Source organism: Physeter macrocephalus, unplaced genomic scaffold (assembly GCF_002837175.3).
Source record: "Physeter macrocephalus isolate SW-GA unplaced genomic scaffold, ASM283717v5 random_1812, whole genome shotgun sequence".
Taxonomy (NCBI): Eukaryota; Metazoa; Chordata; class Mammalia; order Artiodactyla; family Physeteridae; genus Physeter; species Physeter macrocephalus.
The window spans coordinates 10,913-24,891 of NW_021147096.1; the positions used below are offsets into that span (position 1 = coordinate 10,913).

General features: G+C 54.0%; 1 protein-coding gene across 4 annotated transcripts; it reads left to right on the top strand.

The window, feature by feature from the left end:
• The first annotated feature begins 350 nt into the window (after nt 1-350).
• On the top strand, nt 351-4,403 carry LOC114485607 (uncharacterized). Of its 4 annotated transcripts, none has more exons than XM_028487385.1 (2): nt 351-712; nt 2,724-4,403. In XM_028487385.1, the coding sequence occupies exons 1-2, from the start codon at nt 422-424 to the stop codon at nt 3,228-3,230; spliced, it is 798 nt and encodes a 265-aa protein (XP_028343186.1). In that variant the 5' UTR covers nt 351-421; the 3' UTR covers nt 3,231-4,403. The 4 variants fall into 4 exon arrangements, 1 of the variants encoding a protein (XP_028343186.1); XR_003679014.1 differs by lacking the exon at nt 351-712 and adding an exon at nt 1,490-1,717; XR_003679016.1 differs by lacking the exon at nt 351-712 and adding an exon at nt 1,490-1,717 and having other exon boundaries at nt 2,728-4,403.
• Nucleotides 4,404-13,979: the final 9,576 nt, after the last annotated feature.

Sequence of the window (13,979 nt, forward strand, 5' to 3'; positions counted from 1 at the left end):
CCTTCCTGACCGTGCCGTCCGGGCTCGCAGGCCAAGTTCGCCCAGGCCTGGTCACGTGAAGCGCCCACACCCTCCCACCCCCTGCAAGGCAAGCTCCCCGGCCCGGCGCGACCTTGGGCAGGCACTCCTCGCCCACCTGCCCTAGACCGTCCGCCGCATGGGGGGATGGAGGACGCTCGCAAGAGGGGACCCAGGCCCGGCGCCTCCATTCGCATCCACCTAGGGCGCTTGGACCCCGCCTGGAGTTCCAGCGCCAAGGGCGTGTCCCCACGCCTGCGCGGCGGGGGCGGGAGCCTGGAGGGGGTCGGCGGCGCCCTGCTGAGTCCCTAGCGTCCCTCTGGCTCCCGCTTGGGCCGGGCCGCGACCCAGGGACGGCCCCCCCGACCCAACCCACTCTCGGAGGGAGAGGGGATGGGGCGAGATGGAGGAAGGATCCGCGGCGCCCCGCCATATCCCGAGGGCTGAGCATCCCTCCCGCCGTCGCGTCCTTTCCACTGCCCTACCGCGGATCCCCAGACCCAATCCACTTCGGCGAGGGGAGTGGGGTGCTGGGGAAAGGGAACCGGCAGTCCTGGTGTCCCCTGGCCGGGGGCATCTTGCCAAGTCCGGAGAGTCAAGCGTCCCTCCAGCTCCCATACAGTACCTGCTCGCAAGGCCGACCGATCCGCGGGCAGACCCCGAGACCCAATCAACCCACTCCTGGGAAGTGACGGTGAGATGGGAAGGGAAAGAGAGCCGGTGGCCCTACCGGCTCCAGCCCGGAGGCGTCCTGCCAAGTCCGAAGGGTTGAGCATCCCTCCCGCAGCCACACCGGACTTGCCCGCATGCGGACCGACACTGACGCGGACCCCCTAGACCCAATCCACTGCGGGGTATGGGGAGTCCCGCCCCGCTCCGGTTTCGAGCTCTCTAAGAACCGCTGTCCCTCGGCGCCCCGACACAGGCGGCGGCCCCCCGCCCCCGCCTCGGTCCGGGCCCTTGCAGTCCCCGTCCGCCCCCGGCCCTGGGCCCCGCCGCGGCCAGCCCCCGGCTCCCGCCAGCCCCCCCCGCGGCGCGCGGTCTCAGCCCGGCCTTACCGAGTCGGCGGACAGAGGCTCGGCGACAGCCACAGCAGCAGCGGCAGCTGAGTGAGCGAGGCAGCGAGCGAGCGCCGGGCGGGAGGACAGCGGGCGAGGCTGAAGGCACCCGACGCCGCCCGCGGCCGATTGGCTGAGGCGCGCGGGGCTGTGCGGCGACTCCCGGCGCTCGGCGGGCCGAGGGCGGGACCTGGGCGAACGGGGCGGAGCATCAGCAGGGGCGGGGCGCCCTGGGGAGCGGGTCGGGCGAGGAAACTGAGGCTCGCAGGGGTGCAGGCCGCCTCCGCCTCTGCCAGCTTGAGGCCTAGGACGAGATTTCTCGCCCTGCGAGCCTCAGTTTCCTCATCTGAAAAATGGGCCAACTCATTAGGGTCATGCCCGTAAAAGCGCTTGGCGCAGTGCCTAGCTCACGCTCGCCCTTTATAGGCATTGCCCCATATAATCCTCACGGCACCCCTATAAATAGTTGATCCTAGCCCGGGTCAGAGAAGGGATCACTAACCTGCCCACAGTCACACTAAGAAGATGGATTCGACATTGGGCCCGGGTCTGATTTCAGAGCCCACACTCCAAATTGGACCTTATCCCATGAGTGACAGCTGATAGGATCTTGAGGCAGCGTGGCTCACGAAATCGACACGGTAATGCCTAGTCCAGTGACCTTTCTGAGCCCCCTCTTCATATAACTGGGATAAAAATTGCTCGCTTGCTGGGCTTTGGTAAGATTTAGTAAACTATTCAGGCGCCTAAAGCATAGTAGGTGCCAGGAAGGAAATGGCTGGAGGTGGGGACAGAGTGACTGATGTGCCTTGTACCGGTCCCTGAGCTGGCACTGGCCGATCTCAGGGTCTAGGTCCAGGCCGAGGGCAGCTGCCACCGGCAGCTACTTCGCGGGGTGGGGGTCCGCGCTTCCCGCGGCGTGAGCAGCCCCTTCCCTATCTCTGTCGAAAATGCTTCCCAGGCCCCAACGGGTGGTCCCGCATACAGCAGGTGCTCCATAAAATAACCAGTTCTATGAACAAAGACCGGGCTTTTCCTAAAGGTCAGCCGCTCCTCTGGGCGGTGAAAACTCCCTGCTGGCCTCTGTCTTTCCAGATGGGTTTAGAAGAGAAAATGAAAGTCCTGTATAGTTCCGGCCACCCCCCCGCCCGCCCCACTGCCGTACTACAGTGCACTGTGGGCGCGCACTCTCCAGGCCGTTTTGAATGAAGTCATAGGATAACTGCTGTTTGTGACACTCCTTTGATTTCACTTGGCTTATGTCGTGGACGGGATCCCCTGTCGAGGCACAGAGACGACCGAGGCTTTCACAGTATGTAACGCGCCCCATGGACACTTAGGCACCCCCCTTTTCACCGCAGCAGGCATAAATGAAGCTGTGTGGGCCGTCAGTGTGCGTCTTTGAGCGCCTGTATCTCTCGGTAGATCGCTAGAAGTGAAGCAGCCAGGTCAAAGGCACGTGAGACGCCTTGGTGACATTTTGGTGCCACTTGCCGAGCTGCCCTCTGGAAAAGCGTCCACTACCCACCCCCGCCCCCGCCCCCGGGTGTGGGAGTGCGGCCTGGTCTCCAGGAGATCACCACCGCTGGCTGTCAGTCCTAAAGGGGTGGGATATCTCTCCTTACTTTAATTCGCATTTCTTTGAAGTTAGAAGTTGGAGATTTCGTTCCCCTGCTGGCTCCTGTCTGGCCCGCGAGCGATCCCAGGCCCCGAACCCCGAAGATCTCGTGGCCCAAGAGGGCAGGTGGTCTGGGCCAAGGCACACTTGCCCGAGGCTCGGCTGCACCGCACCTACCCTGGCTCCTCCAGCATCACCTGCGCGCCTCCACCAGCCTGTGGGCCTTCCTGGGTTGTGCCTTCCAAGTTGGACTGTCGCTCTACCCTACATGCCCTTCCCTCCTCTTCCTGGAACCCCAGCTGTCTGCGGGTCCCCGCCCCAAGGTCACTTTCTCCTTCCCTCCTTGCCCCGCCGTGCGCCCCGCGGGGATTGGCCCGGCCTCCGTCTGTTCCCAGGGCTCTGTGGCCTTGACGGTGCACCCCTCCCTGCGCGCTGCCTCGGTGTCACCTGCAGGCCGGGAGGGGCAGGGGCAGGGACCGCGGTCGCCTCCGCACTCACCTGTGCTCCGGAGGCTGGACTCTCTCCGGGGACGGTAATGAGCCCACGCCTGCTGGCGACTCCAGCCGAGCGGTGGAGGCCTCATTCCCTTCTTGAGCGCTGTTCCTGTGGCCTGCAGCTCCCCGGGGTGGCTATTAATAAAGAACTGAGGAACTAGGTCCCTGGGGAGCTCCAGCCTGGTTGGATCCTGAGTTCCCTCGGGGCCCAAAATATCCCAGAGTCTGCCTCAGAAAGTAATCTTTCTTAAGCTCTGATTTTTCCAAATTCTTCCCGGACTTGATTGGAACACACTGTAGCAGCCGCCTATTGTGGCCATAAGGAACACTTTTTTAAAAAATGCGTGTAATGTTTTTATTATTACTCGGATATTGTCCCTCTTTTTTTCTGATTTCTTTAAAGCAAACCCAGAAATCTTGTCGTTTTGTCCACAAGTTCTTGAGTACGAATCGCTAAAAAAAAGATAAAGGTCCTTTAAAAAAAAAAAAAAACAGAATGGCAATGCCATTGTCCAACCTAAAATAGAGAAACAATTGTGATACAAAACTTGTAAAGCCTTCTGGCCCTGCTAAGAGCACAGCTGAGTCCCGCTAACTCTTGCCAGCCTCATTTCTTGCTGGCAGCTCCCAGCAGGTTCTGGTCCAAAAGTGTGTGAGATTTTTTGGAACTCAGTTTCTATTTCCCATAGGAAACAATTTTATAATCTCAGAGTCCTGCACTTCTGAACTTGAACCTTGAGCCCCATAGGCAGTGAGTAAACAGTAGCAGTGCCACATCAGGGTGGTGACGATGTTTGGCCAGCATCCCTGGGATTTGGTGAGGACAAAATGAGATAATGCAGATGCAAGCAGAGAACGAAGGCAGCTAGACCATATGCCAGTGAGAGGACCTCAGAGCGACAACGAATTCTTAATGGAATGGGCTTGGCCTATGACCCAGTAATCCTACTCCCGGGTATGCACCAAAGAGAAATGAGAACCCATGTCCACGCAAAGACTCAGGCAGGAAGGTTTACAGAAGATTTGCTCAAGGTGACAAAAATCCAGAAACAACCCAGATGCCCATCAGCAGTAGAATGGTTAAATAAATCGTGGTTTCTCCCTACAGTGTAATAATACACAGCCAGAAAAAAGAGTAAACTACCGACACACACAATGTGGATGGATCTTACAGAGCTTATGTTAAGCAAATGAAAGCCAAACACACACGCACAAATAAATATACCGTATTATTTCAATAACGTAAGTGAGATATATTTTTTTAAGTTTTTTTCTTTCTGTTCTCTCTGATAGTTTTTATTTATTTATTTATTTATTTATGGCCGCGTTGGGTCTTCGTTGCTGTGCGCGGGCTTTCTCTAGTTGCAGCGAGCGGGGGCTATGGGGGCTACCCTGCTGCAATGCGTGGGCTTCTCATCGCGGTGGCTTCTCTTGTTGTGGAGCACGGGCTCTAGGAGTGCGGGCTTCGGTAGTTGTGGCATGTGGGCTCAGTAGTTGTGACTCACAGGCTCTAGAGCGCAGGCTCAGTAGTTGTGGCGCAAGGGCTTAGTTGCTCCACAGCATGTGGGATCTTCCCAGACCAGGACTCGAACCCGTGTGCCCTGCATTGGCAGGCGGATTCTTAACCACTGTGCCACCAGGGAAGTCCCAAGTGAGACATATTAACCGCAGTGATGGCTCCTGACCCAGAAATATACAAAGGAGCCCATGGTGGGGGGAGGTGGGGTGTATGAAAATGCCTTGCTCCATGTGCATAAGATTATACACTTGATGCTGTTTTCTCCCTGATGTTAGGCCTCAATTTTATTTTATTTATTTATTTAATTTATTTTTTGACCGCGCCTCGTTGCTTGCGGACCTTAGTTCCCCGGCCAGGGATTGAACCTGGGCTCCGGCAGTGAAAGCGCCGAGTCTGGACCGCCAGCGAATTCCCATGGCCTCAATTTTAATAATCAAAACTTAAAAAAAGATTTAGAGGTGAGTGGGGCATTGACTGTTGGTGGTAGGGGTGAGGCCATGTGGGTGCTCATGAAATGAAGAGGTGATGAAGCTGAGACACTGGGTCACCTGAGGAGACTGCGGAGCTGGGGAGGAGAGGAAGAGAGTGGGGACGGCTGCCAGCTCCTCGCTGGCGCAGGGGAGCGGCAGGGAGAGCAGTGGGGAGAGAGTCCGCGGCCAAGGAGGTGGCAGGGCTGTGAGCAGGAGTGGCAAAGGAAACCTGCGCCCCAGCTCCTCTCCTCCTCCTCCCTGTCCTGTTGCCTCCTCCTCCTCTCCAGGGCGTGGACTCCTCTTTCTTTCCTCTGCACCTCACAACACCCAGGGCCCTGCTGGGGCCCTTTTAGGCACAAGGAAAGTGGGCAGAGGTGAGGGTTGCCTTCCCAGGGAGGCATCACAGTGGCCAGGTGTGGACACGCCTGGACCCTGGGCCAGGTCTGCTCCTGACTGGTTTTGTGGGTGCCTTGCTCCCGCATCTGGGCCTCAATTTCTTCACTTAAAAAAAAAAGGGACTTCCCTGGTGGCGCAGTGGTTAAGAGTCCACCTGCCAATGCAGGGGACACGGGTTCGAGCCCTGGTCCGGGAAGATCCCACATGCCGTGGAGCAACTGAGCCTGTGCGCCACAACTACTGAGCCTGTGCTCTAGAGCCCACGAGCCACGACTACTGAGCCCGTGCCTAGAGCCCATGCTCCACAGCAAGAGAAACCACTGCAATGAGAAGCCCGCACACCGCAAAGAAGAGTAGCCCCCTCTCGCCGCTACTAGAGAAAGCCTGCGTGCAGCAACGAAGACCCAACGCAGCCAAAAATAAATAAAATTTTTAAAAATTAATTAATTTAAAAAAAAAAAGGACGTTGGGCTGGGACAATAATGAGCAAACTTTTCACCACCATTTTTTTTTTAAATTGAGGTTTAGTTGATTTATAATGTTGTGTTAATTACTGCTGTACAGCAGAGTGATTTATTTATACATATATATACATTCTTTTTCATATTCTTTTCCATGATGGTTTATCACAGGATATTGAATATAGTTCCCTGTGCTCTACGGTAGGACCTTGTTGTTTATCCATTCTATAGATAATAGTTTGCATCTGTTAATCCCAAACTTCCAATCCATCCCTCCCCTCCCCCTCCCCCTTGGCAACCACAAGTCTGTTCTCTAAGTCTGTCACCACCATTATTTATTTGAAGAAGCAGTAATTCTAGTCACTTAGAGGTGTGAACTCCAAAGCTAGACGGCCTTCAAACCCTGACTCGGCTGCTTCCCAGCTGAGTGATCCTAACCTCTATGTCCTGTGGTTTCCTCACCTGGAAAATGGGGAGAGGAATGGAAGCTGCCTTGGAGAATCCTAATGAAGATTACCTGAGTAGCTGATGGGAAGCCCTTAGGACGTTCCTCAGGACACAGTAGGCGCCATATAAATGTTGGCTGTGATTATCCTTCTCCCTCTGTGGAGCGCATGTTTTAAAAGCTTTTGTCTATAAACAGCCCATTTACTAACTTATTTCCTCATTTATTAATCAGAAACATGGGCACAATTGCCATCTTACAATCAGCATGAGATGTACTCATTCCTTCAAGAGATGCTTTTTGCCTCTAAGCACAGGGACTGCCAAGACCTGCTTGGCTGCCAGCCAGGGGCAGACAACATGCACACTTTGATCCATGTAGGTTCATTTCAGATAAATGTGGGACCTTTCTAAGGCTCTTTGGAAAGGTCCGAATAGCTCAGAGGTCAGCATTAGGACCTCCTCAGATCCCAGTCATCTCTGAGGGTCCCACCAGCCAGCCCACCTGGAGAATGTGAGCTCGGGCCAGGACCTGAGCTTCTTGGTGTGACCAGAGCAGCGTGCTGGGCAAAGAGCAGGCGACACCTCAGCAGATGCTTCTTGAAGTTGGCATCTTGACTGGCCTGCCTGGACACTGGGACCTCAGAGATGGGGAAGAGGTGGCCATCCTGCAGCACATTTCAACAGATGCCTGAATATCCAAATAAGCATTCGGCAGAAGACTTCTGTGTCAAGATGCTAATTCTTACCCTTTGCAGAAGGAGATGAGGAGGTAATACCTTGAGTCAATAGTTTTTAAACTTGGGAGTTGAAGGCAGTCACTGACCCTCTGGAAACCTGATGACAGCTACAAACCCTTTCTCCAGAAAAACGTCAACAGTGGTAAATAATTTCAGTCTTGGACCTTCTGAAGCCCATTTATCAACTCCTGACCCACATAGATTAAGAAAAATGTATCCAAAATTTTGAAACAAAGCAAAAAGATGTCTGGAATGTCCTTTCACTGGCTCACCGTCTAACCGCCCATCCAAGGATTAACTCATTCTCTATGGAATTGTGTTTTGACTAAGCCCCAGACTCTTATGAAGTTACATGTAACTGGTAGATTTTTGTCCCACAATAATGCAAGGATTAAAATAGATAACTAATAAGGACCTATTGTAGAGCACAGGGAACTCTACTCAATACTCTGTAATGGCCTACACGGGAAAAGAATCTAAAAATGAGTGGATATATGTTATATATGTATAACTGTTTCACTTTGCTGAAACTAACACATTGTAAATCAGCTATATGCCAATAAAAAATTTTTTTAATAAAGAAAAAGCAGTGCAAGGATTTCTTTCAGTTGAAAAAAAGTATTCGCCAGAGTTGTGGTTTTATTGCTGTGTAGAATATTAACCAGTTTTGTACCTATTTAAGAAAACCAGATTTTGTCTACCCTTCCTGTGCAGGGAAACCCCCAGCTCTTCCCCACTGTGTGTTTCTTCCCTGTTTGTTTTCTTCACTGCTCAAAGGAAACACTTCACTTCCCTTTTTTTTTTTTTGAAAGAATTTTCTTTTTTCAAAATTAAAAAAAAAAGTTTTTGGCTGCGCTGCGTGGCATGTGGGATCTTAGTTCCCCAACCAGGGATGGAACCCACGGCCTCTGCATTGGAAGCGCGGAGTCTTAACCACTGGACCGCCAGGGAAGTCCCTAACACTTCACTTCTGACAGTTCTGGTCACCCAGTGTGTGGACGTTTTCCCCACACCAACAAGCAATTCTCCAACACCACTAGGGTATCCAAGAATCAACTCAAATCTGACACTATCTACCCATTGATAGCATCCGATTTCACAGGTTAAGGGCTCAGTCCCACAAGACTGTCCCCCGACTTCAGATGTCAGTTGCAAGTCCAGGTTATCACCTGTGCTTCTGACCCCTGCTACAGATCAGAGGTTCCAAAGAGCCCCCCACCCTTGCGTTTGCTTGATTTGCTAGAGTGGATCACAGAACTCAGGAAAACACATTTACCAACTTAGTAAAGGATGTGATAAAGGATGCAGATGAACAGCCGGATGAAGGGCGACACAGGGCTCACCAGTGACCAGCCGCACCTGCCTCTTCCCCAGGTTCCATCCTGTTGGGACCCTCTGCTGCATTGCACTGCTGCCCCATCTCCCCCCTCTCCCCACCAGAATCCTCTCCTTCTGTAACCCATGAGTCACCCCTGCCCCACTTCTCCCCTTCCCTGGGACCTGTTCTCAGATGCCTTCCTTGGCTCCCTTCTGTCTGGCCCCCGCCCCAGGCTAGGTGAGGCTCCCAGCCTCTTGCCTTGGCCCTGCCTCTGCCACTAGCCTTGCTCTCCTGCGAGCTTCCACCCTGCCACATTGGCACCCCCATTCTGATTCTCCCAAATCCCCGACAGAGGGGCCCTCTCCAAGAGAAGTGACCTGACTCATTTGCTTCCTAGGGCTGTCACCCACCAGGAGGAGAAGGCAAGCTTCAGGTGCGAGCGAGGCAGGGCCACAAAGAAAAGAAAAATGCGGGGGGGGGTGGTGTTATATTTTCTATGTTAAAGAAAGCAGCAAACAGCCCTCAAGGGAAGAATGAGAACTTTGATGGATTTTCTTACACTTATTTTAGTATGTATCTTTTAAATTACCCATGAAGAGGTTACCATAATCCTTTAAATTACCCATGAAGAGGTTACCATAATCCTTCTAGCAAGTAGGGCCTTCGAATGATCTGAATCCAGCCCTCGTCATACCCATATTCATTCATTCGTTCATTCATTCATTTGCCCATTCATTCATTCATTTGGCAAAGACGTACTGAGCAACTAACTCAGTAGTGACAGAGCCTTTAGACCAAGCCCTGCCCTCAGGAGTCCACACTCTGGTGGGAGAGGCAGGCAAGAAACAAATACTCTCTCATGTGAAAAGAAAGGGAAAATGAGAAAACAAAACAAAACAGAAAGTGGGACAGAGGGTGCATGGCCTAGCATGCGGTGGATGGGAGCTGGTATTCAATGGACCACACGCTCCAAAGGGAGAGGACGCTGTAACCAGCACCTGATACATCATATGGTCTCATAAATGTTAGCTGCATGATTAACTGACGCTTGAGTGGATGGATGGGTGGGCAGATGGGTGGAGGGCCCTGCCGGCTTAGCTCCCTGGGGCCCCTCCCATCTGGCCCTGCCTTTCCAGGCCCTCATCCCATCTCAAAGTCCCCTGCAGGGACCCCTCTAAACTTCACTCCTGCCTGTCTTTCTTCTTGGTGCTCCTAAAGTCACCTTCTGCATCTCAAAACCTTTGATGCATCCTGTGACCGCAGGCAGACCCAGCTACATAATTTGCCCAGCACAGCACAGAGCAAAAATGCAGAGCCGTGTTCAAAAATCATTAAGAATTTCAAGACGGTGACAACCAGGCATTACACCAACCACAGGGCTCTTCTGAGTGCTGGCTCTGCGACCGCACGGGTGGGACACTCAGGCAGCCGGCCCTGTCTCCAGGACAGGGCCACCAGACCTCCCCAGATCTGCACCCAAGAGACCACGCCAGCCTGTGTTAACAAGCCTCGATGAGTTCGGGTGCTCCTTCCACTCAAGACCTCACCTCACTTCCGGCCTCTGGGCATCTATTCTCGCAGTTCCCACCGCCCAGGGTGCCTTCCCACGCCGTGGGCTAGGTGCCAGGAAGGGAGATGGGGAAAACCACACCCAGTCCCGGCTCCCCAGAGAAGACGCTCAGAGGGCATCTGGGTTCTGGCGCAGCCGTGGCTCTGTCCAGCTGTGAGGCCCAAAGCGGGCAAACTTTCCTCTGTTGCAAAACAGGCAGCAACGAGGACGATGCTGGGTCCATGTGGGGCTCTGCTCACAGCCCTCCCCCCGTTAAAAAATCTACTAAGATATGACTCATGTGTACCATAAAATTATCCTCTTAAAGTGTACAATTCACGCTGCCATGGCCTGGGTTCAATCCATGGTCGGGGAATTGAGATCCTGCAAGCCGTGCAGGGGGCAGAAAAAAGGAAAAAAAAAAAAAGTGTACGATTCAGTGGTTTTTACATATACACGGTTATACAACCATCACCACAATCTAGTTCCAGAACGTTCCCCAAAACTTTCTTTCCTAAAAGAAACCCCATCCCCCATCAGCAGCGCTCTTCCCAGGCCCCCAGGCCCTGGCAACCACGAATCTACTTTCTGCCTCTATAGCCTTGCCTATTCTGAAAGGTTCATATAAATAAAATCCTACCGTATGTGGCCTTCTATGTCTGCTTCCTTCACTGAGCAAAATATCTTCAAGGTGCATCCAGGTTGTAGCCTGTGTCAGTGTTTCATCGCTTTTTAGGGCCGCATCTATCCCATGGTAAGGGAATGCCCCATTTTGTTTATCCATCCATCCCCTGACGGACGCCCACAGCTCTTTCACACACCAGCCGCCAATCTGCCTGTGGGGGAGGGCTGGGGAGGGGTGCAGCCCCCCACTCTGACCTTGACCCTGAAATACAAGCCGCTGGCCGGCTCCCTTCCCACCGGAAACATTCCCACTTAACCTTCAAAGTCCGACTCAGACACCAGCAGCTCCGAGAAGCCTCCCCAGATGACCCCAGATAGACTGATCGCCCCTTTCTCGGGCCCTCCCACCGGGCCCGGTTGCAGGCACCTGCCTTTTCCGAGACCTGAGGCGTCTCCCCGCCCCGCTCCAGATCCGGAACCGCGGTGGAGTCCCATTCCCGAAGCCCCTGGGCTTGGACTCCGCCAACCCGCCAAACCTTTTGTGGAAAGGCAAGAGGGGGATTGGCTAGGCGCTAACTGGCCGCCAGATAAACTAACTGTTTCCTTGAGAGCTCTTGCCTTTGACGGGAGGAGGAAAAGCGGGGAATTTCGGGGATGGGTGGGGTGCGGAGGAGGAAGTGACGGCCGCGGCAGCGGGGTTGGGGGGGTTGCGGGGCAGGTGGGGCGGGAGCGGCAGACCAGCAGCTGCTGGCGGCCGCCGAACGCAGCTTCAGGTGAAAAAATGCCCAATTGTCCTGCTCCCTCGAGTCTGTGTTTTTCTCGTAGGAAGCTCGGAGGACGATCCCGAAGCTGCAGGCCCTTCCCTGCCCGCCTGGGTGCCCGCCGCCGGCGCGGGGAAGGTCAAGGCCCCGGGCGTCCCGCGCAGCGGCCGGTCCCGCTCGCTGGGGAGGCGTTGGTCGCGGGTGGGGAGGGGGGCCCGGGACGCCCCCCGGCTTGCTCCGCTCTCCTCGCCCGCCTCCTCTCGGCGCCCACCGACGGCCCCTTCGCGCCCCCGGGTCCCCTAGGGCCGCTCTTTTACGCAGGAGGAGGAGCTGGAGGTTAGAGGGAGAGGCGGCCTCGGCGGCGCGCCGTTTCCCCGCGCACGCTCCCGGGGTCAGCAGAGGTCGGCCGGCGGGCGGGCGCTCGCGGAGGGTCAAGGTCGCCCGGGGCCGCGCCCGCGGGGTCAGAGTCAGACTCCGGAAGGGGCCGGTTCGGCGCCGGGCCGGGCGGGAGTGTGATATCGCCCCCTGGCCGATTTCAGGCCGCAAGGAGGAGGCTGGGGGCGGCGTGCGTGCCCTCCGGCCCGGAGCCCCGAGCCGGGCCGGGGCGCGGAGCCCCGGGGCCACTCCGAGCGCGCCCGCCCTGCGCCCTTCCACGCGCGGGGCTTCCTCGTGGCCGCGCGCTTCCTCCTGGGGTGCCCTCGGTCCGTGCGAGCCCGGCGGATCGGCTCACGCCGCGGCCAGTCGCCGCAGGGGCTGGAGCGGGACGTGACCTGCAAGGCTGGCTGCTCAGGCCACCCCTCCATCAACCCTTTACATTACGCAATTAAGGTGTATTCATTGTGGGAAAACAGGGAACACTGAACCGTAATCAAAAAGTTTTAAAATTGCCCGGAATCGCGCTCCCTGATAAGACGCGGCTGCATTTCCTTTCCGCCTTTCGTTGGCGCTACTTTCTGTGTATCTTTTCACTCTCATTTCGTGCGTGCTTACGAAATGGAAGTCGTATGGTACACAAGCGTCTCTATGGTTTTTTTGATTTGATGCTATTCATTTTCCCCGAGTACTAGGTGCATTCTCTTGGAATACATGGAAACTGCACAGAAGCCCCGGGTCACCTCCCTCCCCACCCCATCCAACTCCCCTCTCTGCTGGATGTTCTTCCAGACTTTTCCACATTTTACATCACACCACACACACACACACACACACACACACACACACACACACAGTTTTACTTAGGGATCTCTTTTACATGAGTCAGATTGGGTTGTTTAGAATCCCCCCACCCCGCAACTTAACGGTATGTTTTGGAACTCACTTGATCTAGATACACCTCTTTCTTAACTCTGTTATGATGATATTCTATAGTTTGCAACTTCATTCCTGTCGAGCATTCTCTGTTGTTTGTTGTTCTTCGTTTGTTTCCAGTTTCTCTCTGTTCAGCCGTTCATCCCAAATGCGTTTCTGGGGCACCTGCTGTGTGCCAGACCCAGACCTCTCCTAGGTTCAGAAAGTACAATAATGAACAAAATAGACACCACCCTCCTGGGCCTGACCTTCTACAAGAGCAACTGACAAGTATACTGTAGATGGGTCAGGACGGGTATTTTATTTTTTTAAATAGGGACGGTTTCAATCACTAATATGGTTCAAATATCAAGTCAGTATAAAAAAGTACCGAGAGAGGACTTCCCTGGTGGTGCAGTGGTTAAGAATCCACCTGCCAATGCAGGGGACATGGGTTTGAGCTCTGGTCCGGGAAGATCCCACATGCCGCGGAGCAACTAAGCCCGTGAGCCACAACTACTGAGCCCGCGAGCCACACTACTGAAGCCTGTGCGCCTAGAGCCCATATTCCACAACTCAGAGAAGCCACCACAATGAGAAGACCGTGCACCGCAATGAAGAGTAGCCCCCGCTCGCTGCAACTAGAGAAAGCCCGTGAGCAGGAACGAAGACCCAACGCAGCTAAAAATAAAGTATGAATAAATAAATAAATTTATATTTTAAAAAAGTATCAAGGGAAACGTCTTACTCCCACACCTGCCCATCGGACACACGGGTAGCCACTCATTGGTTCCTTGTGTTATCCTTCCAGAATTTCCTTATGAAAATGCAAGTAGAAAAGAGTTGTTATGTATACTTCCCTTCTCTCCCGTGTAAAAGGAAGCTTGCTTACTTATATGTCTTGGTGCTATTTTCCTGTCATCACAGAGAGCTTCCTTGTTCGACTTTATTTGTAAATTGTTTCAGGGTACACAGTGTCCTATCAGTATGGTTTATTTTACCACAGTCTATTTGTACCCTGTAACAAACACACACTGTGTGACACAGGGTGTTTCCTGTCTCTTGCCCTATAACGTTGTTGCAGTGAATAACTATACAAAGGTCAATTTGCCCACCTGGAAGTCAATCAATAGGGTGGATTTTCAGAACTGTGATAGCTGGGTCAAGGCCTTGTGTGTGCACATTGTTGATGTGTGTTACTGTTTGCCCTCTGTATTAGGGT

Bases quoted from the DNA above. Each gene is read 5' to 3' on its own strand.
- LOC114485607 (XM_028487385.1), top strand. From the start codon at position 422: ATGGAGGAAGGATCCGCGGCGCCCCGCCATATCCCGAGGGCTGAGCAT. The intron at 713-2,723 runs GTGAGATGGGAA...ATTTCTTTGAAG, and splicing joins CCCACTCCTGGGAAGTGACG to TTAGAAGTTGGAGATTTCGT.